General features: G+C 41.7%; 1 protein-coding gene across 1 annotated transcript; it reads right to left on the reverse strand.

Moving 5' to 3' along the window:
* Positions 1-20,028: 20,028 nt before the first annotated feature.
* IVL (involucrin) lies at positions 20,029-22,924 on the reverse strand. Its single transcript, XM_012462760.2, has 2 exons — positions 22,765-22,924; positions 20,029-21,562 (listed from the first exon to the last, which is right to left on the reverse strand). Exon 2 carries the CDS (start codon positions 21,541-21,543, stop codon positions 20,029-20,031), a length of 1,515 nt encoding a protein of 504 aa, XP_012318183.2. The 5' UTR covers positions 21,544-21,562; positions 22,765-22,924.
* Between the last annotated feature and the right edge of the window lie 1,736 nt (positions 22,925-24,660).

Genomic DNA, 24,660 nt, shown 5'->3' on the forward strand with positions numbered 1-24,660 from the left:
ATACGGCCTACCTACCTCTCCAGCCTGATCTCGGCACTCCCTGGTTCAGGCTCTATGCCCCATCAACAAGGACCTTCTTGTCATTCCCAGAAGGTGGCCTGAATTCTTTTTTCACATAGTCTTGCTGCTGAGCATCCCTGAAAACCCACCTGTGCCTTGCAGGCCACTGGATGAGAAGCCAGAGGATGCAAACAGAATGGTGGAAGGAGCTAGACGAGCTTCCAGTTTCTCCAAAACCTTTTTCTTCTAGATGGCTATGGTTGTTTCCCTTTTTGCTATGGGTGGCTCTCCCCATCCCTGGAATACAGACACAAGGGTTTCTGAGGAGAAACCTATAATTCTAAGTGGGAAAAAGACAGGTGCAGAGAACATAAGGAGTGTCTTCAGTGATACTAGATCTCCCAATAAGACCACTGGCCCCTTGGTTTTATCTCTCGCCACCCAAAGGACAGGATAGTCATCACCTAGTCTGGCTCTGCTCTGCACCTGATTTCCTTAAAAGAGATAACTTCCAATGAGTCTCCTCTGAAGAGGGAGCAATAAGCCCTCAGACTTCAGTGTTTCAGGTTAGTTTAAGCTGGAGGCCAGAGGCATTTGATCACTTGTGCTTGTGAGTATCCAGGGTGGGGAGCAGGAGTCAGAGGCAGATGAGCTGCACCTGCCTTCTTCCTCTAGGACCCCACCCTTCATCCCAACTCTGGGGCTGCCAACTAGTTACTTATCTTAAAAAGTATTTATGAGGCATCTCCTCCAATCAGGAGGACACTCTGCTAAGCTCCAATGATGGAGGAGGGAGGACATCCCCCAGCCTGAAAAGAGTCAGAGTCATAGACAAGTCCAAAATGGTAGCCTATGTAGATCTATAGGATGTTCTATGGACGTCCCATACGACATCTTTCTGTACATTCTCTGATGTGGGAGAGACTAGTTGAGTTCAGGTCTCTGTTTCCTCAGGAGCATTCGGGAGGACCACAAACCTTCTGCTAGATTTAGGTCTGATGACCTAAAATGCATCCTTACAATGTTAAAATATAGGCTTGCTTCTTGGTTCTTGAGAAAACTAAAGAGAAATGCGTGAGATAAGTAATCTGAAATATAGTTCCATTTTGAGCAGTAAAGAATCAGACATAAGGTCTGGGGTTTGTTCTCTTAGAGGCATGAAATAGGACGATGTTACAACATGGGAGAGAGGATCCCAGGTGTGGGTTTCAGGAGCCTTGGATCCCACTACCCGTGGCTCCTGGCTTCTGGCTAACTTCCCTCTGCTCTTAGCAGTGAAACTGGGGTTGAGTAGAAGGAGGCAGTGGTGTCCCCCTCCCTGCTTCCCCCTCCTTTTCCATGCACACCCTTCAGCCAGGACAATACAGGCAAGTGGGTGTGTGGAACCCAGACAAGCAGGTATCACATTTGCTTCCAGGAAGAGAGATTAGGCTCTGTGTCTGGAATTCTGGGTCATACCACAGTTCTGTGAGGGTGGGTCTCACTATAGTTGGCTACACACACACACACACACACACACACACACACACACACACTCAGTTGGTTCCCACTACTATCTTCTATGTAGGGGGCTTTCTTTGTGTGCAGTGTCCTTTGCTAGACACTGGGGGAAAGACAAATAAAATGCACTTCCTGGGGATTTGTTGAGCACCTACCATGGAAATGGAAGCCGTGTAAAAAGATCCTGTCTTCAAGCTGCTAGAATCTAGCTAAACAAAATGAAAGCAAACCAAGCGGGGAACTCATTTTTTATGAAAATATAGAATCCTAGGTTTCTATTGAGAATCAGGTTATAGACCAAGGAATAATACTGTCTGAGAAGAGGGAGAAACCTCAAAAACCTGCTCACAAAAGAATGGAATTCTGGTAAGTTGGGGTGAATGAACTGGGGATAGCCAAGGCTGCACCCACAAATTGTACTGTCTTCTTCCATCATCACTGAAGGCTCAAGAAGAAGAGAGTAGGACTGTCCTCTGGCTGAGGACCTCAGATTGAAGCTCTTAAGGAGATCAATAAGGCCTGACCAGCAGTAGGAGCTGTCGGGGAGGTCATTTGGATGTGGTCTAAGGAGGGAAGGATGTGAGTGGAGGAAACCTCAGAGTCTGGAAGAGGGCTGTAGCTGGAGTTTCCTGGAGGCAGCTGAGCCTCGAGCAATAGGCAAAGAGCAAATGGGAGAACTGTCTGGCCAGGAGGTCAAAGATAAGTTAAGAAACATGTTAGTGCTCTTGGAAATGAAGCATAGACATCAGAGGAAGGGGTAGGGACATAATGAGACATCAGCTACCACCATTTTAAATGAATAGCTTCTGATATTCTGAGTTTCTCATAGATCCAAAAAGAAAAAAAAATGATCTTGAAACACAAAATCAAATAGCAACTTCTCCATGAAGCTTTTCTCATCCACAAGGAATGCATCTGCCTAAATAGAGACTCTCTCACTTCCGTAGCCTTTCCCAGATCTACTAGGATATGTAGAATATTCTTGGTTCTTGAGACATTTGGGTATGTGATTTGTTAACCCCAATAGTGTTAAGCCCTTGAGGACAGACCACAAGTGTCCTCCCCAAGACTAACACAGAGCCAGGCTCAAACAAGGTCCTAGGAATGTTCCAGAAGTCAAAGTCATGCTGATCTTAATGAATGAGACCAGCAGCTGAGGGGATTTTTGCTTTTGGGAAGGTGAAACAGTAGTGTTTATTACCAGCACAACCAAATACCAATTTTTCAAAGTTGCCTACTAGCAAGCTTAAACTGATATGAGGCTAAACGTGATCAATATTTGTTGAATGAATGGTCCAGATAGAAGGTTATGGGAAGCTGGGGCGAGGGAGATAGTCATATAGGCAACAGCTTCTTTACTATCTATCCCAGAAGTGTGCACACATGCACACACACACACACCTCACACCATACACACATACATCACACACACATACCACAAACACATGCAACTCACACACACACACACACACACACACACACCCCGGCCCCCTCACATGCATACTTCCAGGCTTAGGCGTGTGAAGACTTTTCTGCATTTACAGATAAGTCTGTTTCACTTTAAGGAAGGGTATAAATAGAATGCTATCTTCATGACTCAAGTCCCAGATTTGCCTCTCTGGGCTCCTCCTTTTGTTGTGTGGCTATTCAAGAACCTGTTCTCACAGCCAGCCCATGGGTCTATGCAGGGGTGTGGTCTTCGATACCAACAACATAGAATGACCATTTGCATAGTAAGTCTACCTCAAGATGGTGGGAAAGGGGTGGCGTGGAAACAGAGGACTCAGCTAAACGTACTTCAAAAGTCAATTAACTCAATAAACCATGAGACCTGCTATGTTCCAGGCACTTAACTATGCACTGAGAATTCAGAGATACGTAAGACTCAAGTTTTTGCTCTGTATGTCAGAATCTAGAGCAGGTAACTGACTGAGCACATGATTTCGATCATATATAGTAAATGCTGTGATAGTTATTTAGAGGTTGTCATTGCAGGTAGGGGATATAAACCAGCCAGGTGACGTTGCCAAATGCTTCCTAGAGGGGGTAACTTCTGCTAATTCTCGTCTCCTCAATGTGACATGGCGAGCTGAAGTCAAGGACACCCTCCCTTTTTCCCTAAATGTTCCTTGATTTGGGGGATGACCCATCCCTCTGCCTCAGAAGTCTTTCCTTTCCACACTTTCCTCTCCACCCCTACCTAATGCTCTAGCAAACCATTCCATCATTTCATCATCATCCAAAACAGGCTGAGGATTGAGCATCTGTGGGGAGTGCCTAGAAATTGGCCCAGGGCACTGACTGATTTCTAGGCTTATGAACTGCAGGTTGGGGCCAGGTCTTCTTGCTACATCTCAAAGGTCTTTGTGAGGCCAGTCAGGTGGGGAGAAGCGAGAGCTACAAGCACACACAACATGTGGAAAACTCAGTTCACAGAGAGTCGGTATATTAGTAAGCAGCAAATACTGATTGAGTGCCTACCATGCACTGGCTACTTTCTTTTTTCTTTTATTGAGTTAAGATTACTTAACATGAGATCTACTCTTAACAAATTTTCAAGTTCACGATGCACTATTGTTAACTACAGACATTATGCTGTACAGATCTCTAGCACTTACTCATCTTACATAATCGAAACTCTATACCTGTTAAGCAGCAACTCCTTATTTCCCCCACCCCAGCTCCTAGCAACCACCATTCCACTCTGTTTCTATTGCTTCTATGAGCTCGACTATTTTAGATACTTTATGTAAGTGGAGTCATGCAATATTTGCCCTTCTGTGTTTGGCTTATCTCACTTATCATAATGACTTCAAGATTCCTCTATGTTGTAACATATTACAGGATTTCCTTCTGTATGTTTATGCCACATTTTCTTTATCCACTCACCTATTGATGGAGATTAAGGTTGTTCCCATATTTGGCTATTGTGAGTAACACCACAATGACCATGGGAGTGCAGACATCTCTTCGAGATCTTGACTTCAATTATTGTGTCTATAAGCCCAGAAGGGGGATTGGCAGATCATATGGTGGATCCATTTTTAATTTTTTGAGGAATCTTCATGTTGTTTTATACAGTAGCTGCACCATTTTACATTCCTACCAATGGCATATGAGGGTTCCAATTTTTCTGCATTCTTGTCAACGCTCATATATATGTTTTAAGTGGGTGCTAGGTGATATTTCATTGTGCTTTTGATTTGCATTTTTCTGATGGTTAGTGATGTCGAGCACCTTTTTGTATACCTGTTGACCATTTGCATGTCTACTCGGGTTCTTTACCAATTTTTCAATAATGTTATTACTGTTTTTGCTATTGAGTTGTAAGAGTTCCTGATGCATTTTTGATAATAATCTCTCTATTAAATATATTGTTTGCATTTTTTTCTCATTCCGTATGTTGCCTTTTCTCTGTTGATTGTTTCCTTTGCTGTGCCTAAGCTTTTTAGTTTGATGAAAGAAATAACGAACACAAAAAATAAATGGAAAGACTCTGTGTTCATAGATTGTAAGACAACATTGTTAAAACATTCATACTGCACAAAGCAATCTAAAGATTCATTGCAATACCTATCAATAACCAAATAGCATTTTTTACAGATATAGAAAAAATAATCCTAAAATTCATATGAAATCACAAAAGACCCCAAATAGCCAACACAATCCTTAGAAAAAAGAACAAAGCTGGAGACGCCACACTTTCTGACTTCAAAATACACGACAAAGCTATCGTAATTAAAAGTGTGTTACTGGCATATAAACAGATGTATGAATCAGTGAAACTGAATGGAGGCAGAGAAATAAACAAACACGTCTATGGTCAACCAATCTTCAACAGGTTGTCAAGAATGTATGATGGGGATGCAGGGCATGGTGGCTCACGCCTGCAATCCCAGCACTTTGGGAGGCCAAGGCTAGGAGTTCGAGACCAGCCTGGCCAACATGGTGAAGCCCCGTCTCTACTAAAAATACAAAAATTAGCTGGGCATGATGGCAGGCGCCTATAATCCCAGCTACTTGTGAGGCTGAGGCATGAGAATTGCTTTTCCCTCAACCTGGGAAAAGGAGGTTGCAGTGAGCCAAGATTGTGCCATTGCACTCCAGCCTGGGAGACAGAGCAAGACTATGTCTCAAAAAAAAAAAAAAGATATTGGGAAAATTGGATATCCACATGCAGGAGAATGAAACTGGGCCCTTATCTTACACCACACACAAACATCAACTTAAAATAGATTAAATATTTATATGTAAGATCTGAAAGAGTGAAACTCTGAAAGAAAACATAGGGGAAAGCTTCATGACATTGGTCTTTGCAACTAATTTTTGGATATGACACCAAAACACAAGCAACAAAAATAAAAATAGACAAATGGGTCTATACCATATTGACCACTTTCTAGGCACAGAGAATACAAGGTACATGTTGTGAGACCCATGCGGTCTTTTTTCCCTCAGAGCTTACATCCCGGTGGGAAAAGACAGATGACAAGCATATACACAATCAAGTAATAAAAAACTAACATAGTGTCAGATGAGTAACGAGGGCTATGAAGAAACTACAATGTGGTCATGTTTAACTGGGATGGTCAGGAAGTCCTCTGGGAGGTAAAGACACAGAAGTGGGGCCTGAATGATGCAAAGATGGTCATACGAAGGTCTGTGGACAGAGGCAGAGGAAGAGCAAGTGCAAAGGCCCTAAGACAGGCAGGTCTTGGTGTGTTCAGTGAGCCCTGTATGACTGCAGCAGGGTGGGTGAAGAGCAGGGGCTTCTGAAAGCCAGGCAGGGACCGCTCCCCGAGGGTATGGGGGCTGTGGAGGGATCTGAGCTTATAGTGACTTGATCTGAGTTTTGCTTGAGAAATGTCACTCTGCTCCTGGAAGTTAGGCTGAACCAAGGCAAGATTTGAGACTCCTGTCTTCTCCCTTACCTGGGATCCTTATCAGAATCCAGTGAGGGGGATCAGGATGCATATGAATCTTACGAATTCTTATTCTAAACTTAGCCAAGAAGAAACCAATGTTTAGTAAGGTAGTGGTGATCTACTTACTGATGACGAATGCAGATCTCTTTGCCATGTATTGAACGTCATGGCTTTTCTGGAAAGGTGCATCAATTTAAAAAGTACAATTTTGTCCATCTAAGCACATTCAACTCTGTCAGACCACAGATGCCCATGTGAGGCCCAGAGGAGAGGATCACTGCAGCCACATGGCCTCTTGCTGGAGGACTTTCTCCTCATGCCCGTCTCCGCAGTAGAGCTTCTGCCTCAGACCAGCCCTACTGCACTGTAACATGAGCCTCATCCTGTTCTCCCACTGCTGCCCCTCAGAGTCCTTGGGCAATCTGGTGCTTCCCTGCTGTCCAGTAAGAGTATTCATGAGGCTGGCAGGATGTCTTTCCACATGGGCTGAAAGTCATACCTCTTATTTGATTTTCAACTCCCTTATGCCTATTGCAAAAGAATTATGGAAAGGTATAGTGGATGCAAAATAGTATCGAGGTCAGCCTGCATCTCTGTTTTGTCTCCCTTGGCCAAACTAAACCATTCTTTGCAATCACACCCACAATGTCCCTCTAACCCCCATCTAGGCCTTAGCTCAGGTGGTTCTTTCTGGGGCTCCATCTTCTTTAGGTATTCATCCCTCAGTACCCATTCTTCAAAGCCCAGTTCATATACCATCTCCTCCGGAAAGGTGCTCTGAGAGTACCCAAAGCCTCTGTGGGATTTCCCACCTCAGTGCCCAACGCATGGTATGGGCATGAGCTCCGGATTCAGACAACTGGGTTTGAATCTCAGTGGCTAGCAGAGTAACCTTGATCAAGCAGCTTGTCTTCTAAGAACCTCAGTGTTCTTGTCTCTCAGATGAGGAGGATATCGCATCAAATCGTGGCATTGCTGTGTCAGAAAGATGAGACCATCCACGTAAAGCCTTTGACACTGACGTGTAGCAATGCTCAATAAACGCGGGGCAGTTATTGTTAGTAAAGTCTTTTATGTATTTGTTTCCTATGCATGCTATTTCTGAATCCTTCAAGGCACAAATTGTCCTGTTCATCACCGTTTCCTTGGAGGTGTCTCACACAGACCCTGGATGCCCAAGCTTGGCATTTAGGAGCCTCCCTCAGGTGAAGCTTTTGTCTCAGTCCTGCAATTCTACATCACAGCCCTAGAGGGCAGCAAGAGATCTCAGATGCTTTGGAAGACTGGCAGGCATCCTGAGTGCTTTTCCTCTTTAGCTTCCACTCATTACAGCTTCTTGCTCAAACTGTATTTTTATTCCTTTGAGCTAGGAACATCCCAAAAGCAACAAGCCAAAGCCTATCACTGTAGTCCCTTGAGGAAGCCTCCTCACTTCCCGACAGACACAGTTTGCTTTATCTGGTAAGTTAAGCAAAATCAGTTCGGATTTCCTAGTACATATTATGTGCCCTTTACTGGGTTTCATTTCAAGGGATTAAATGGATTCAAGAATGCAAAATGCTTTGAACGATTCCTGGCACGTAAGAAAGAAATAAAGCCTGTTTTCATGGTCCAGTTAGACATGAGTAAAAGGCAAAGGGGAAAACAAAAGGAGCTTCCGAAATCCCAAATATGCTGTGTCAACCATTGCTTCCATTTGCTGAGGCCCTTTGGTGTGCTTTGCAAGTGTCATTTAATAACGAAACCAATGCGGAAAGGTCAGTATTTTTGTCTGCATTTTAATACTGAAGAAACAGGTCCGAGATAAGCAGAGGAGCTGGTTCACTCTCAAGTGTGTGACTCCAGTGGGCATCCTTTTAACCTCCACAGCAGTGCCTCACCTGGTTAGGTTGTTTTATTTGCTCACAAATTATTTATTCTTTTTGTTATTACCATTACCTAGCAGAGTTGTCCAAATGCTGATTTCTGAGGGATAAGAGACAAAGTTGTCTTTCCTATGTGAGATATTGTGGCATTACTGTAACTTTTATTCCTTGACAGGACAGTCTGGAGGAGATTTTAAAATGCTTGGAACTAAACAGTAACATAAATATTGTATATCAGAACTCACTGGATATACAGAAAAAGCAATACAAGTAAGGAGATTAAGGCTTTAAAAGTTTGTATAAAATATGGAAGGCTGAAAATTAACAATCTACTACAGGAAAGTGGAATTAAAAAATTAGATGCCAAAGAAAGTATATATAAGAAAACACTAAATATAAACCAAAAATTAATAAAATAAAAACCAAAGATATATGAATCGACTAAGCCAAATTGATTTTTTGAAAAGGTGAAAAAAACAGTCAAGATTAATAAAGTTGACCAAGATAAAAAAACAGAAAAAAATTAATATGAGATGTTTAAAAAGAGTTATAACTATAATTAAAACAGAAATTACAAAAAGAACCAAATTTATAATAAATCTTATACTTAAATGAGAAAGAAAAACTATTAGGACGATTAATCAGTTGCTGTTGAACTTTCTTACTATAGAGAGACTTTATTCAAAAGGATTATTGCCAGGAGGGAAGGGACCATTGCAATAGGAAGACACTCAGACTACAAGGTCCATAAGTATCTCCCGTCAAACTTTTTAGATGCCTGCAGTCTAACATTTTTTAGGCCCCACTCCTGTTTTCTCAGCTCACCATTTTATCTGGACCGTAGCTACGGCAACCACATATGTTGAGGAATTTCCCACAGCACCCCGCTTCAGCTGCACTAGGTATCTCTCACGACTGCCCCAGGGCTCTTAACAGCCATGCTGTGGAGCGCTCACAGAAGACTACTCAGTCACGCTGGTGGAAGCACAGGGTGGAAGCGTGAGGAGGTTACCATCCTCCGGACAGCCACCGATTACCAGACATAGGAGTATACAGAGAGCAAGCATTCTTTTTAGTATCTCTGCAAACAGAGATACTGTACCCTCTAGATGGCCCTTGGAAACTTCAGGGTGGGTGCAGTTTAGCTCCAGTTACCCACAGGAATACACAGCTCAACAGCACACCACTGGACCAACTTTTTCCCCTCTACTGTTTTATTCTTTCTAGTGGTCCTGACTTCTGCTACTTGGGGTCACATCTCAAAATAAACTATTTGTACACATTCACTTGTCTCAGACTGTGCTTCTTCAGGGAACCAAGCTAAGATATCACTTTGGAATGTTTTAAAAGTTCTGCACTGTTCGTTACACTTTTAAGTTGAAGTCTTAATTTTTTTATTATATGTACAGTTACAAAAGATGTGATTTTTATGTTATATATGTTAGTTTACTTCAATAAAATTATTATATTATTTTAAAGACATTTCAGTGGTAATTTTAAACATATAAATGAACAGAATAGTAGAATAAACCCCATATACATCAATTAGGTTTAATAATTGTCGAATTATGGAGAATCTTGTCTGTTTTCTCTCTCTTATCACTTGCTTCCTATAGTGTTACTTTTAGCAAATCGCGGACTCATGTCATTTCATCTCTATATATCTATATTTTTTCAGTAGTTACATTAAATATTATCACACCTCGAAATATCCATTCAGTGTTGACATTTCCAATTATCCTATACATCATTAACTTACTAATGACTTATTTGAAATGACATCAAAATAAAGTAGATACATTGCTGTTAATTAATACATCTATATATCTCTTAAATTTATTTTGATCTATAGGTTCCCTGTTTATTTCTTTTCTCCCCTTGCAATTTTTTGTTGAGGAAACCATACTATCTGTCACATGGAGTTTTTCAGTCTGGATTTTGCTGACTTCATTCTTATGGTGTTGTTCAGCACCACGTAGGTTTGGGTATGCTTTTGCCTTCATTTGCTCCTATCTGATGCTTCTTCAGATGAATGTGCTTAGACAACTGAATTTGCTATGCCCTCATATGCACAAAGCCTGAAGTACCAAACATGTCTCACTGGAGCAGCCTTTAGCCGGTGACTTACAAGTATGAGAGTATCACAGCCTAGCTCTCTTGCCTCATATGAGTACAGCTTTTCTTTTACATTCCAGAGTTTTCTTGCAGAATCAGGATGAAGTTACCTGCACACATCTTTGCCTGAAATCACAACATGGTTTCCTCTCTCTTTCTGTTCTGCTACTCCTATGCCGTAACTAGTTTCTCCTGGAAGTACTGCTTTAATAAATTATGTGCAAATAAATACTCATCTCAGGATGTGCTTTCGGGGAACCCAAACAATGACAATTGGTAGCTGCGGTTCTAGGAAGATTCTAGCTGTGGGATTCTGGAGTTGGCTCCCCACAAGAAAACAAGAACCCCTTTGCTGGTGGAACAGTGATAGCCCTTGGCTTATTGTAGTGCTGTAATTATGATCTCTTGTGGTGACTTAGGACAAGGTGCAGCAAAAGGCAGTGCACTGACTTGATAAATAACTTTGACATTTGAGAGATATTGAAGAAATGGACAAAGGACTTGGCTAATGTTTCTGGATGCTCTTGGTGCTTTAAAGAGAAAAAAAGGACAAACAACTCAAGTCTTTCATTTATTGTCTTAAGACATGATGTGAAAGTCAGAAGGGCTCCATAGTAGTGTTTAAAGAGAACGTCATCTCTAGCAGAGGGAAGATGGTGTTAAACGTCAGGCACAGGAACTAACAGTAACCTTTATAGGAAGCTGATTTTGCAGCATCTGCACATTTCTTATGCCAAAGGCAGAGTCCTGATAGGGAAGAAATGGGACCTCGAGACTTGGAATGGGAGTATATTCATGGGTGTGCTTGATATACCTGATTTTTCTCAGCCTGTACAAGTGGTCCTTCTTGGATGGATGATATCAATCCCTACATCCCATTGGCTGAAGATTACAAAGAGCCCTCAACTGAAACAGGTGCTTTGGAAGACAGTAGTTGTCTAACTCAAGATCGGGCCCCACCTCCTTTCTTGCACATTGGTTCAAGTCTTAGAAGAGCCAATTGGGTTAGTGCTTGTTCTGCTAAGGGAGAGAATTATTCACTGAAGGATCGGCAGGATAATATGTACCAGCACAGGTAGGGATTACCAAGGAGAGGAACTTGAGCGTGTTAAATTGTAGGATGTGGGGTATGAGAATGATTAGGGGAATAATTACTAATATGGGGAATAATTACTGATATGGGGGCAATACATATGACTCAGTTTCCTAAAGTCCTTGTATTCTTCCAGGATGCCTTTTGGAGCCCAGAAAAAAAGTTATGGCACATATTAAATGAGATGGAGATTCTAGAGCCATCTTGGCAGAATATTGAGATAAAGATTAAAAGTTTGAGAGGCAGGTGTTTAAGAACAAATCTATTACATAATCCTGAAACTCAGAAACTGTGTATGTTTTACAAGAGGTCCCAGAGGACACTTATTTCATTAGCGTTATAAGAAATGTGCTGGTGATTTGGTGGGGGTCACTGTCATTATTGAGAGGCTCAATTGTGACTGTCCTTTATTGCCTTGGCTGAGGTAGAAAATGTTGATTGAACTAGATTCCATAGTGTCAATGAGGATGAAAGGGTGAAAAGGGAATAGCAGAGGATACATTGTGTTAGTTAACCATCAGAGGTAAAGTAGTTGTGACTACCATGACGGCCAACAAAATTGGAATGTGAGAATAATCACTAAAATGTCCTGACTTACAGGAATCTAGACCAATGGATAGTAGAATATGGCCTTCTTAAGGACAAGATAGATGGGAAGTCATTAGGGACATTACACACACATACACCACATATGCCACACCTCAATTTATGGTGGGGCTATGTCTCAATAAACCCGTTGTAAGTTGAAAATATCACAACTTGAAAATGCATTGAAAATACCAAACCTACAAAACATTATAACTTAGCCTAGCTGCCCTTAAATGTGCTTGGAACACTTACATTAGCTGACAGTTGGGTAAAATCATCTAACACAAACCTATTTTATAATAAAGTGTTAAATATCTAATGTAATTAATTGAACGCTATGCTTAAAGTGAAAAACATGGTTGCATGAATACTTGAAGCACTTGTAGTATTTTATCAAATGCATATCACTTTCACATCATCAGAAAATCAAAGAATTGTCAGCTGAACCATCCAAAGTGAATGTACTGGCCTCATCCAATCAGTTGAAGGCCTGAATACTACAAAAGGCCAGCCTCTTTGAGCAAAAGGAAATTCTCCAGCAGACTGCCTTGGGACTTCACTTGCACCAACAATTTTCCTGAGTCTCCATCTACTGGCTTTCAGAATGTAACTGCAGCATTGGTTCTCCTGGGTCTTGAGCCTACCAGCCCATAACACAGATTTAGACTTGCCAACCTCCATAGTTGCATGAGTGTAAGCCAATTCCTTATAATAAATATATTTATATATGTAAGCATATATATATTTGTGTGTGTATATTATGTATATAAATACACTCACACACATACATACGTACATACACACACATACCCACACACACAATGTATTGATTCTGTTTCTCTGGAGGATGATGACTAACACAATAATAGTAGACTTCCACAAACTTAACCAAGTGGTAAAGTCAACTGCAACTCCTTTATGATATATAAAATTTTAACAGAGCAGATAAAAATAACTTCTAGTATGTAGTCTATAGCTCTGATGAGTGTGTTCTGTTCAACACCTAGGAGGCAGGAGAATAAGAAGCGGATCACGAGGTCAAGAGATCAAGACCATTCTGGTCAACATGGTGAAACCTTGTCTCTACTAAAAATAGAAAAATTAGCTGGGTATGGTGGTGCCCACCTGTAGTCCCAGCTACTGGGGAAGCTGAGGCAGGAGAATTGCCTGAACCCAGGAGGTGGAGGTTGCAGTGAGCCGAGATTGCACCATTGCACTCCAGCCTGGGTAACAAGAGCAAAACTCCATCTCAAAAAAAAAAAAAAGCAGTATATTCATCTATGATGAGAAACAATATACATTTATATCTTTCCTTAGAACTGTATTAACTCTCTTGCTCTCTGACACAATTAGTATGGCAGAACATTGATCATCTGAACATTCCATAAAACATCATGCTAATCTGTTATATAAATGAAATCATGTATTATAATATCATAATAACTAGACATTATCAAGTAATGAGACTGTCAAGTAATGAGGCTGTCCTGGTAAGATACTTGTGTTCTACTCAATGAATATATTCTTTATTATAATTTTAATATCTAAATAATCTGTAATGATCTTAACTCTTTTATTCACTATTTGGTCATTTGTGTGTTCTCTCTTTTTTTCCCTGATCACTCTAACAGGAAGTTTATCAATTATGCTTGTGCAAATTCTATTTGAGGAGTTCTTAGGGATAGCCAAAGATAACAGAAGAGACAAAACCTAGGACAGTAGAGCAATTTGAAGCCTTTGGTACCTACAGATACAATAAACATTAAACACAGCCCAGATCCTATCCATATTAACAGAAAAACATCACATTAAAGGCCAATACACCTATAACTCTCTTAACTAACACATCATGTCTGGCTTAAAAAAAGTTATAAGCCATGCAAGAAGGCAGAAAACAAAAACAAAAAGTAAAAAAACAAACAAAAACTACAGACTGAATAAATGAAGCAAGTATTAGGGCCAGATTTAGATATGGCACACATTTTGAAATATTCAGACAGATAATTTAAAATAAATATTATTAGAATTATAAGGGTTGCAATGAAAAAATTGCAGTACATACAAGAAAACCTGAGTAATGCAAGTAGAGAAATGGAAACTCTAGGAAAGAGTCAACACTAGGAAAAAAACTGACTGAAATGAAGATTCCTTGGTGGGTTCATCATTAGGCTGGACGCAGCTGAGACAAGAATCAGTGATCTTGAAGACGTATCAATAGAAACCTCACAAACTGAAATGCAAAAGGAAAAAGAGAATTAACAACAACAACAGAATTATCCAAGAATGTGGGACAATTTTGAAAGATGTAACATACACGTTACCGCGATACCAGAGGAAATGAAATAGCAAATGGAGTAGACAAAATATTCGAAGTACTAATTGGAGTTTTCCAAAATAGTGATACATTAAACAACAGATTCAGGATGCTCAGAGAACACCAAGAAATCTACACCTGGGCTTATTCTATTCAAACTGAAAAAAACAAAAAGTAAAATCTTAAAAAATTCTGCAGAATAAAAAAACCTTACACATAGTGGAACAAGGACAAGCATTACTTTCACCAGGCTTCCTGTCAGAAACCAGACAAGCAAAAAGAGAGTGAATAAAATATGTAAAATGTTGAAAGGAAAAACTCTATACTTATATATCCAGTGATATTATCCTTTATAATTGAAAGTAAAATAAACATTTCTGAGACAAATGAAATTCTGGGAATTAATTGCCAAAAGCCTTGCTCTGCAAGAAATGTTAAAAGAGAAAAAAACATTTTTAAAAATGTTGAAAGAAGGAAAATGACATAAGTCAGAAATGTGGACCTATATAAAATAAGAGGGAGATTCAAAAAAGATAAAATAACATGCTTATTTTTTCTTATTCTTAATTGATCTAGTAGGTATTCAAAGTGAGAATATATTAATGTGTTGGATAATTATAGAAAATGGATACATGATATGAATTACAGCAGGAAGAATTGAGAATACTGTTATGAGTTATCTGCACTACCTGTTATGCAGTATAGTTTTACTTCAAAGAGGACCTAGATTTATTGTAAATGTATATTTTAAACTCCAGGGAAATCACTAATTTTTAAAAGTAAACATCTATATAATATATAAATATATAATAAATATATATAACAAATTAATATATTTATATATGATATATTATATTATATAATAATATAATCTATTATTTATAATAAAATAATATATATTACTATATATTAATTATTATGTTTATCAATATATTATATATAATAAATAATATATATTATAAACATATATTTATATTATAAATATATTATGTTATAAAATAATAATTATAAACATAATATGTAATATATATAAAATATATTTAATAAATATATTAGAATATATAATATAATATACATATTTATAATTATGAATAAATTATATATAGTAATATATACTCTATTATATATAGTAATATATAATAATATTGTATATTGTAGATATATATTTTAATATATTTTATAAAATAAATATATAAAAGTAAACATATAATCATATGCCAACAGAGAAGATAAAATAAAAATAATAAAATATCAATTAAAACTAGAGAAAGCAGAAAAAGATGGAAAAAGCAAAAGTACGATGACTATAAAACAGCTTTAAACATGGTAGATAATAATCCATTTATATCACAAATCACTTCAAATGTGAATGGTCTAAATACACCAATAAAATGACAGTGATTATAAGGATAGATTAAAACCAATATCCAACATATGTTGCCTAGAAGAAGCCCAATTTAAATGTAAAAGCACTCTAGAAACAACCTTTCCGACACATGGGAATCAGTTACCTGAGGACCTGTGGAATATACCTCTCAGTGCAATGCTGCTGAACAGCCAGTCTGACTTGGCATCTCCTTTGGCAGAGTTACAGTACAGAATTTTCAGGCCTGGGGATGGTAGTTCTACCCCCTACTTTGTTTCTGGCTGTCCTCAGGGATATGTCTCCCTTCAGGCATTTATGATGTTTCCAGTGGGGCTGAAGCAGGGACAGGTCTCCTGCCAGGGAACCCAAGATGGTGGGGAAGCTGATCGTTCACCTGGATCTTACTTTTTCCATTGTAAAAAGCATGAGTTGGAAGAATGTTTTTTCACACTTGGTGCCAGGCAGATTGAATGGGGGCAAAAGGGGGTGTCCTGTCTTGAAACAATGGGATATCTATATACAAAATAATGGCTTGAGACCTATCAATTCGTTGTATCATAGTCCTCCTAAATGAAGGATATAAAATTAAAAGTTCTAAGGGATAACATGGGAGAAAATCTAAGCAGCCTTGGAATTGTTGATGAGTTTTTAGATATAATACCAAAGTGTGATTCCTGAAAAAAAATTGGTAAGTTGGACTTCATTAAAGTTATAAACTAGTGCTTTGCAAAAGACATTGTTAACAGAATGAAAAGACAAGCCTCAGACTAGGAGAAAATATTTGCCAAACACATATATGATAATCCCAATATAGAAAATAATTTTAGAAACTCAACAGAACAAAAAAAAAACCTAGTTAAAAAATGGGCAAAAGATCTGAACAACTCATAAAAGAAGATATGAAGATGGCAAATAAGCCTATGAGTATATGCTTAGCATCATGCATAAGACAATTGCAAACTGAAACAATGAGATATCACCACACACCTATTAATATGGTTAAAATTATAAAAGCTAACACCAAATGCTGGTGAAAATGAAAGACAACAGGAGGAACTCATTGCTGGTAGGAAAGTAAAACAGTACAGTCACTTCTGAATGCTGAAAATGAATAGTTAAGAAAATAGATGACAATTGGGGGCCAGGTTTCTCGTAGCTGGAGTGAGGATTTTCAGATAAGAAATGAGAGGACAGTAGAGTGATCCATGTGGTAATAAATTATAGTTGGAGACGTTAGTATGAACTCTGTTTAGCTTAATATAGATATAGATCGTTACCAGAAAACACACATACATGCCCACCCATACACGTTAGTGTACACATATATACTTCCTTTGCCAGTTAAGAGGGCCTAAGGGAAATGATACCCCAGTAGTAATGGCCATACCCAGTTCCCAGTTCTTAGTTTCTAATACCATTCTCCAATAAAATGAAACAGGAGTCCTTGAAGAAATTGTTAATTCTAGGACTGGGGCAGGAAATATACAAGATGAGCCTGGAGTATCTTGTAGTGTCAGAAAGTAAGGAATATGCAAAAACAAAACAAACCGAACATAAATGCATACATAAAAATAAAATTTAAAAAAACCCACATTGGTGGAAATATATTTTAAAGAACACAGGAGCCAATGAAAGAGCTCACAACGGCCAAAGCTGGAACAATTTGAATAAATAAAGTACTATTGGGCTGTAGCCCAAAGTAAAAAATAATGAGTCATGAGTCCATATTGATATAAATAAATGGGGTGGGAACAAATCTGTACTGAAAATTCCAAATAATTTGTGAACTTATGTAGATTCTCCATCCTCAATGATGGGAAGCTTTACACTCCACTTTTTAGTGGTGAGCTTTGCATAGCGACTTCTTCCAGAGTACAGTATAGAAGGGGGCGTGGGGGGAGGGTGAGGAGAGTAACTTTACAGTGGTGAAACTGACACACATTGTCTCAGCTAAGCGATTGAGTTTAATAGCAACTGTGATGAGTTATGTCTGATATACGTATACTTTGTATGACGTGGTGAGAATGAATGACACTTATTCATTGAAGACCACAGTGAAGATGGTCAGTGACCACAGTCTTCCTCTGCGATCTTCCTCCTAAAAACCCACACCCCATCTAATCATGAGAAAAACATCAGACAAATATAATACAAATTGAGGGATATCCTACAAAATATTTGACCAGCACCCCTCACAACTGTCAAGATCACCAAAAACAACAAAAACAAAAAATGTCTGAGGAACGGACTCTGTCAAGGGAGAAGCCTCAGGAGACAAGACAAGCACTTGCAATGTGATATGCTGGACAGGATATTGAAACAGCAAAAGGTTATTAGGCGACACTAAGGACGTCTGAATAAACCAAGAACTTCAGCTAATAATATCATATCGAGTTGCAATAATTTGTAGGAAATGTACCCTACTCATGTAAAATATTAATAATGGGGGAAACTGTGTGTGGATGATATGAGAACTCTAGTATTTTCTTAACTTTTCTACACATCTAAAACTGTCCTGAGAAAGTCTATTTTTTAAACATCGACAAGAAAATTTGCACATACACTGGGTGCTTCTGATTACTGTGCCTTCTGTCCCCAGTCTCCCTTCCCAGTCCTACCCAAGTCCTGCTGTTAGGAGGACTTGAGCCTGCCTTCTCATGGTGTGTCATGAGAACCACTGTCAAGTGCTGACCTAAGGAGGGTTGTGGTTAGAACAGAATTTTAAGTAGAACACCCTGTCCTCTGGGTGATGAGTGGATTGCAGGGTGTGTGGACGTAGAGAGCAAGAGAGACTAGCTGGAAGGCTGTTGCAACAATTCAAGTAAGAAATGACTTCAGGCAGAGCTCAGAAGGTGTTGGTGGAGATAGCGAGGACTTGATCCTTGATGGGGGTGGGTAGGGAAGATGAGGAAGAATGAGGAATAATTGTGAATGCACAGATGGCAGTGGCGGTTTTCTTACCTTAAAGAGAGAACACCTAAGGAGGAAACACGGCGAGTGTTGCTGGGGTTGGGTGGGGAGGAAGGAATGTCAAGTGCTGTGCTGTGCAGATCTGGACACCTCAGTAGGGAAGTCTGATATATCCTTGTGCTGCAGTAAAATAGCTTTGAAAAGCTTGAGACAGCCTGCCTAAAATGTGGTGGTTAAATAATTAAAAGTGAGCAATTTGAAAAATTAAAGGCAGTGCTTTTCCCAGGAAAGGAGAAACCCTGGTCCTGATATGATTGATGGCAATGAAGACTATGGAGATGTCAGGGAGCCAGGTAACAGGAGGGTGACATCTGCAGTGGCTGGGTCTGTATTTCTCCAGCTTGGTCAGTAGTTTTGGCTTCCACGACTGCACTGGCCTGATGTTTACTTCCTTTAATAATGCTGTCACTTTCCCTCAGAGACAATCTGGAACACCTCCTCTCCCCACCTTGCCCAATTCTATTTCTATCGCTTTTCTAAAGTCTTCCTCAGCTAAGCAGCAGACCATAAGACTTTTGGAAATCATGAGAGAAACCCCAGGCAGAAGAGCCTGGAAATGTTTCCAGGGAAGAGACCAGAACCTAGATGGAGCCTCCAAGCTTTCCTAGTATCTTCTCAGTTCCCCTCCTGAGAGGAGCTGAGTCGGGAGCAGAAGGTGGGCTCTGCCAGGGGTTGGGTGGGGTGTTGGATTGGGATACAACCGGAACCACACATCTCCATTTCATGACTGGCAAGTGTTGTTTTCAAGTGCATAAGTGAAGTTGTTTTTGTTTTTGTTTGATTAGGGTTTCATTTCTTTTTCGGGAACTGTTGGATCTATTGAGTGGTTTGGGGACCAAAATTTAAAAAAAAGATTAAGATGTCTGTCCTCCTTTGAGAAAGGGCCATAGGAGTCTCTTGCAGTCATTGACCCATACACAGGTTTTTATGTGGTGAGAGAGAAGAAAAAGCTAAAGAGAATACAGGATCCCAAGACTTCCAGGATTTATTATGTATCATTGTACACACTCACTGATTCAGCTTCAATACTGGGGAAGTAGGGATTCCTATCGTAACAGTAGTCCCTCAAGTAGAGGCTCTGCTCACCCGAGGTTGGGATTGGGCTCATTAAGGGTGGCACTGGACAATAATTCCCTCTCTCCCTCACCCTTACCCCATTAAAGAGACATGTGGAGGGACAGAGTCAAGTTCACAGATGAGACGGGACACCTAGGGGACCCGAAATAATTGGGATCATGGCTCTCTCTTCTCTTGTATGAGACGATCTGAGGGCCTCTGGACACCGCAGGTGGTTACTTATGTTGCCACTGCACCTCCTGCTTCTGCTGTTGCTGCTCTACAGGAAGCAACACTTCTCCCTTTGGGGGCAGGGCTTGTTGGATGTCTTGGACCTGGCCTGGAGCTGGGGCAAACACGGGCTGCTCCAGCTGTCTCTCCTGCTGTTCCAGGCCCTTCAGCTGCCCCTCCTGCTGCTCCTGAGGTTTTAGCTGCCCCTCCTGCTGCTCTGGGTGCTCTAGTTGCTTCTCCTGCTGCTCCAGGTGCTTTGGCTGCCCCACCTGCTCTGGGAGCTCCAGCTGTGCCTCCTGCTTCCCCAGGTGCTTCAGCTGCCCCTCTTGCTGCTCTGGGTGTTCCAGCTGCTTCTCCTCCTTCTCCAGGTGCTTTGACTGCCCCACCTGCTGCTCTGGGAGCTCCAGCTGTCCCTCGCGCTGCTCCAGATGCTTTAGCTGCCCCTCCTGCTGCTCCAGGTGTTCTAGTTGCTTCTCCAGCTGTTCCAGGTGCTTTGGCTGTCCCTCCTGCTGCTCCAGATGCTTCAACTGCTCCTCCTGCTGCTCCAGGTGCTTCACCTGCCCCTCCTGCTCCTCCAGCTGCTTCAGCTGCCCCTCCTGCTGCTCCGGGTGCTCTAGTTGCTTCTCCAGCTGTTCCAGGTGCTTTGGCTGCCCCACCTGCTCTGGGAGCTCCAGCTGCCCCTCCTGGTGCTCCAGATGCTTCAGCTGCCCTTTCTGCTCTTCCAGGTGCTTCAGCTGCCCCTCCTGCTGCTCCAGGTACTTCGGCTGCCCCCTCTGCTGCTCTGGGAGCTCAGACTGCTTCTCCTGCTGTTCCAGGTGCTTCAGCTGCCCCTCCTGCTGCTCCAGGTACTTCAGCTGCCCCCTCTGCTGCTCTGGGAGCTCAGACTGCTTCTCCTCCTGTTCCAGGTGCTTCACCTGCCCCTCCTGCTGCTCCAGGTGCTTCAGCTGCCCCTCCTGCTGCTCCAGGTGCTTCAGCTGCCCCTCCTGCTGCTCTGGGAGCTCCAGGTGCCCCTCTTGCTGCTCCAGGCGTTTCAGCTGCCCCTCCTGCTGCTCTGGGAACTCTAACAATTGCTCTTTCTTTGTTCCCAGTTGCTCATCTCTCTTGGCTAGTTCTTGATCTGGTTGCTGGTCCAAGAGCTTCTTCTCTTCTTCCAGCTGACCCTGTAGCTGCTGCTTCCCCCTTTGTGCTTTCTCCTGCTTAAGCTGTTGCTCAGGGTTTTCTGCTTTCTGATGTTCCTCATCCTGCTCCCAGTGCTGTTGCTGCAGTTTCTGCTCCTGTGGTTGCTGCTGCTGCTCACATTCTTGCTCAGGCGCTCCCTTTACAATAGTCATGTGTTTTTCCTCATGCTTTGATGGGCCCTCCACTGGGAGCTCGACAGGCACCTCCTGGCACGGGGGAGGCAGTGGAGCTGGCTGCTTCCTTTGCTCCTGCTGGGTATTGACTGGAGGAGGAACAGTGTCGAGGAGCTCCTGACTGAGGGCAGGGGGGAGGGTCACTGGCAGTGTGTGTTGTTGGGACATCTTAGAAGCTGCTGTCAACCTGAAAGACAGGGGTCTGATGCACAGACTGAAGGCAAAGGAAGTAGATGAAACCTTGGAAATCTGCAGAAGTACCTGGTTTGGTTTCTTAGCATCCCGTCTTCCCTTGAGCAGGGTACTTACTATCCTACCACCTCTGGACTATCATTCCCCCAAAGCATCAAAGAGTGAAGGGTGGAAATGGGGAGGGGCAGGGAAATGTCCTCCTAGGAGCCTCCTTGTTCCCAGGTGAGAGCCAACAGGGAGATCTGTCTGCAGGGCTATTCTGCAAGGGTGCTGGCTGCCATCTCACTGTCTGCTCTTGTCTAATCCTTGTGCCCACCCTCATCACTCCACTGACCAAGTAGCAGAGATACGTTCTGGGATTATGTCACAGTGAGAAGTAAGGCGTTAGGGGATAAATGTTCTCTTAGAGGACACCAAGTCCAGAAAGCCAATAGGCTGTGCCAGAGAGGGTCTGAGACATCATGACATGAGCTCCAGACTGGAGCCACGTGACCTATTCTGGGCCTGCATCTCCCACTGAGTGCTGTGTGTTTCTGGGCGAGTCACTTAGTCTCCTAGGCCTTGGATTTCTCCTCTGCAAAGCCAGCAGGTTGGCCTGTTCAACCCCAGGGCTTCTTTCTCTCCTGACCTTCTGAGGTTTAGCTGGAGTCCTGGTGTCTGGGATGGGGCTGAGGGGAGCTGGAACGTTGCTGAGAGTTGGCGCTTGTTCTTCCAAGTCTTATACTTCTAAGTTGGGTCTTTCTGCCCCTGATCTGCCTAGGTTTCTCCAAATAGAAAGTTTTCCCTATTCTGCAGTCCCCTCTGTGCAGCATAGCCTCCCCCAAAAAAGGTAGAAGGTTTTCCCTGAACCCCTTGCCTCCATAAAGAAGGCAAAATGATGGTCAGTCTAAACCCAAGAGGTTTAGGAAAGAAATTGACTGCTATTCCCCTTCTCCCTTCCTTCCTTCTCTCTCACACACAAATCCAAAAATATGGTCACAAGAAAAGACAGGACATAGGATGGTTTCTCTCTGTTCTGCATTTCTGTGCCAAAGCACTTTTCTCTCAGTACAGTGACCCGAGTGCCCCTAGAAGGAAAGTCCAGTTGAAACCAGCCCCAGAGCAATGCCCACCCCCACCCAGGCTGCCCACCCCAACCCCATCGTATGCTGTTGGAGGTCCCAAGTCCCAGCCCTGGTTCTACCATCCAACACTTACCAGACTCACAGTAAGGCTGAGGCAGAGGCTCTGGTGGAGTGCTGAGCTGAGCAGGAGTTAAGGCACTCTTTATATCATTCCCCAGCCTGGCCTCCCTCCAGGTTGAAGGTGATGGACAGGTTTCACCACTCTAGTTGGTCAACTTCCTCTAGCCCCTTCCTGACTCACCACAGGCATCTGAAGCAGCAACCCTTCAGGGCCCCATTCCCAGGGACACATAGCTCCTGCCTGGCCAGATGGCTCTGGGAGCCCAACTATTCCTGTGATGCTTTTCTGACCTGGGCGCAGGGAAGATGAGGGAGGCATCATACTGTTTTGTGACCTCAGCCAAACTTCTGCTCTGAATCTCAATTTTTCTACTTTCAAAATGAGTTTGTTCTCATTATTAGAGATTAACTTTCAACTTCATGAAATGGAAAGTTATGTGTCTTTCGGGGATGTCCAGGCTGGGTTATGTGCTTTGAAGATAGAAAGGGTCACTTCCCATGAAAGGGTGGTATTTCTGGGGCATTCTCTTGGGCCACGAGCCCATCTCTCTCAAAACGTATTTTAAATTTTATTCTGTGTGGAAATAAACTCTGTCTTTGGTGGGGGAAGTCTGACTTCAGGCCAAGTAGAGTCAAGTAGAAGAGACTTCTAGGAGACTTCTGCTGGTGCCACTTGCTGCCCAGCCTTCATGCCCGATGCTGCAGTTAGAGAAGTTCTCGGGAATGCCATGATCATAAGAACTCCTAAGCATGGCCCACTCTAGGCAAGGAAACAGGATTGAATATACACAATATAAAAATAAGTATTGCTTTTTATAATGACAAATCAAACCACTTTCTTAAGTACTTTTTAAAATTCATGAAGATATAAAGATCAGAATCAAGTTGTACATTGACTGTTCTAAACCATGCTCTAGAAATAGCTTAAGAAATCTTTCAGAGTGGGTATTTCAGCACATCTCTCCCCAGTGCCAACATTGAGCCAGCACACTTGAAATAACATCCAAACTCACAGCCGTGGTTTAAAAGGCCCTGGATACCTGGCTTCTGCCTTTCTCTGGGGCCTCAATTCATGTCAGTGTCTTCCTGAGAGATGTATTACTACCTCGCGGAGGGTCTTCAGTTCCTGAGATGAGCCCAGAGCTCCCCACCTGGGGGCTTGGCACCTGCTCTCCTTCTGCCCACAGGCCCCTCCCCAGGTCTCTGGCTCTTTTATGCCTTTCAGCTTCAGTGTCAATGTTGGGGCCTGTCAGAGATCCTTCTCTGTGTATCGTATCTGAAGGATTGGTACTTCATTTCACCTGTAACTGTCTAGAGTTATTTTATTTGCATTTGTTCACTTCTTTATTGTCTGTCTCTCCCACTGGAAAGTAAGATAAGAGCAGGGTATACCTGGTATCTTTCACTGTGCCCCTATAACCCATCAAAACCACTGCATATAATACGTGCTCTACAAGTATTCATTGTAGAGTAGTGAATTTTCCACCTGAAAATGACTATTAAACATTTTAGTGTTGATCAGTGTTTATATGTGTGTGTCTGTGTGTGTGTGTAAAAACAAAACTGATTTATTTCTTCCCTTTCTTTTTCATGGTTGGTTAATAGTTTATTTTATGGACATCATTCATTTAAACTCTCTTTTTTACAATCTAATCAAAAAAAGAAGGAATTATAAAGACAATACTCAGCAGGGCTAATTTTGAGAAGTGTGCTGATTCCCCATAGTTTTCCTGACAGGCACCTTTCTCTTAGCCCCAAGTAAATCTATTTAAAGCACTGATTTTGTCATGTTCCTAGATCATGTCTGAAAAAAAGATGGAGGACTCACAAGGGACCCTTGATTTCTACAATGCTATCCTCTCCTCATGACCTCTCTGTTCCCTGAGCCCACTCAGGGACCTTACATTCT

Source organism: Aotus nancymaae, unplaced genomic scaffold (genome assembly GCF_030222135.1).
Source record: "Aotus nancymaae isolate 86718 unplaced genomic scaffold, 86718_ANA_hifiasm-v0.15.2.pri h1tg000108l, whole genome shotgun sequence".
NCBI classification, from domain to species: Eukaryota; Metazoa; Chordata; class Mammalia; order Primates; family Aotidae; genus Aotus; species Aotus nancymaae.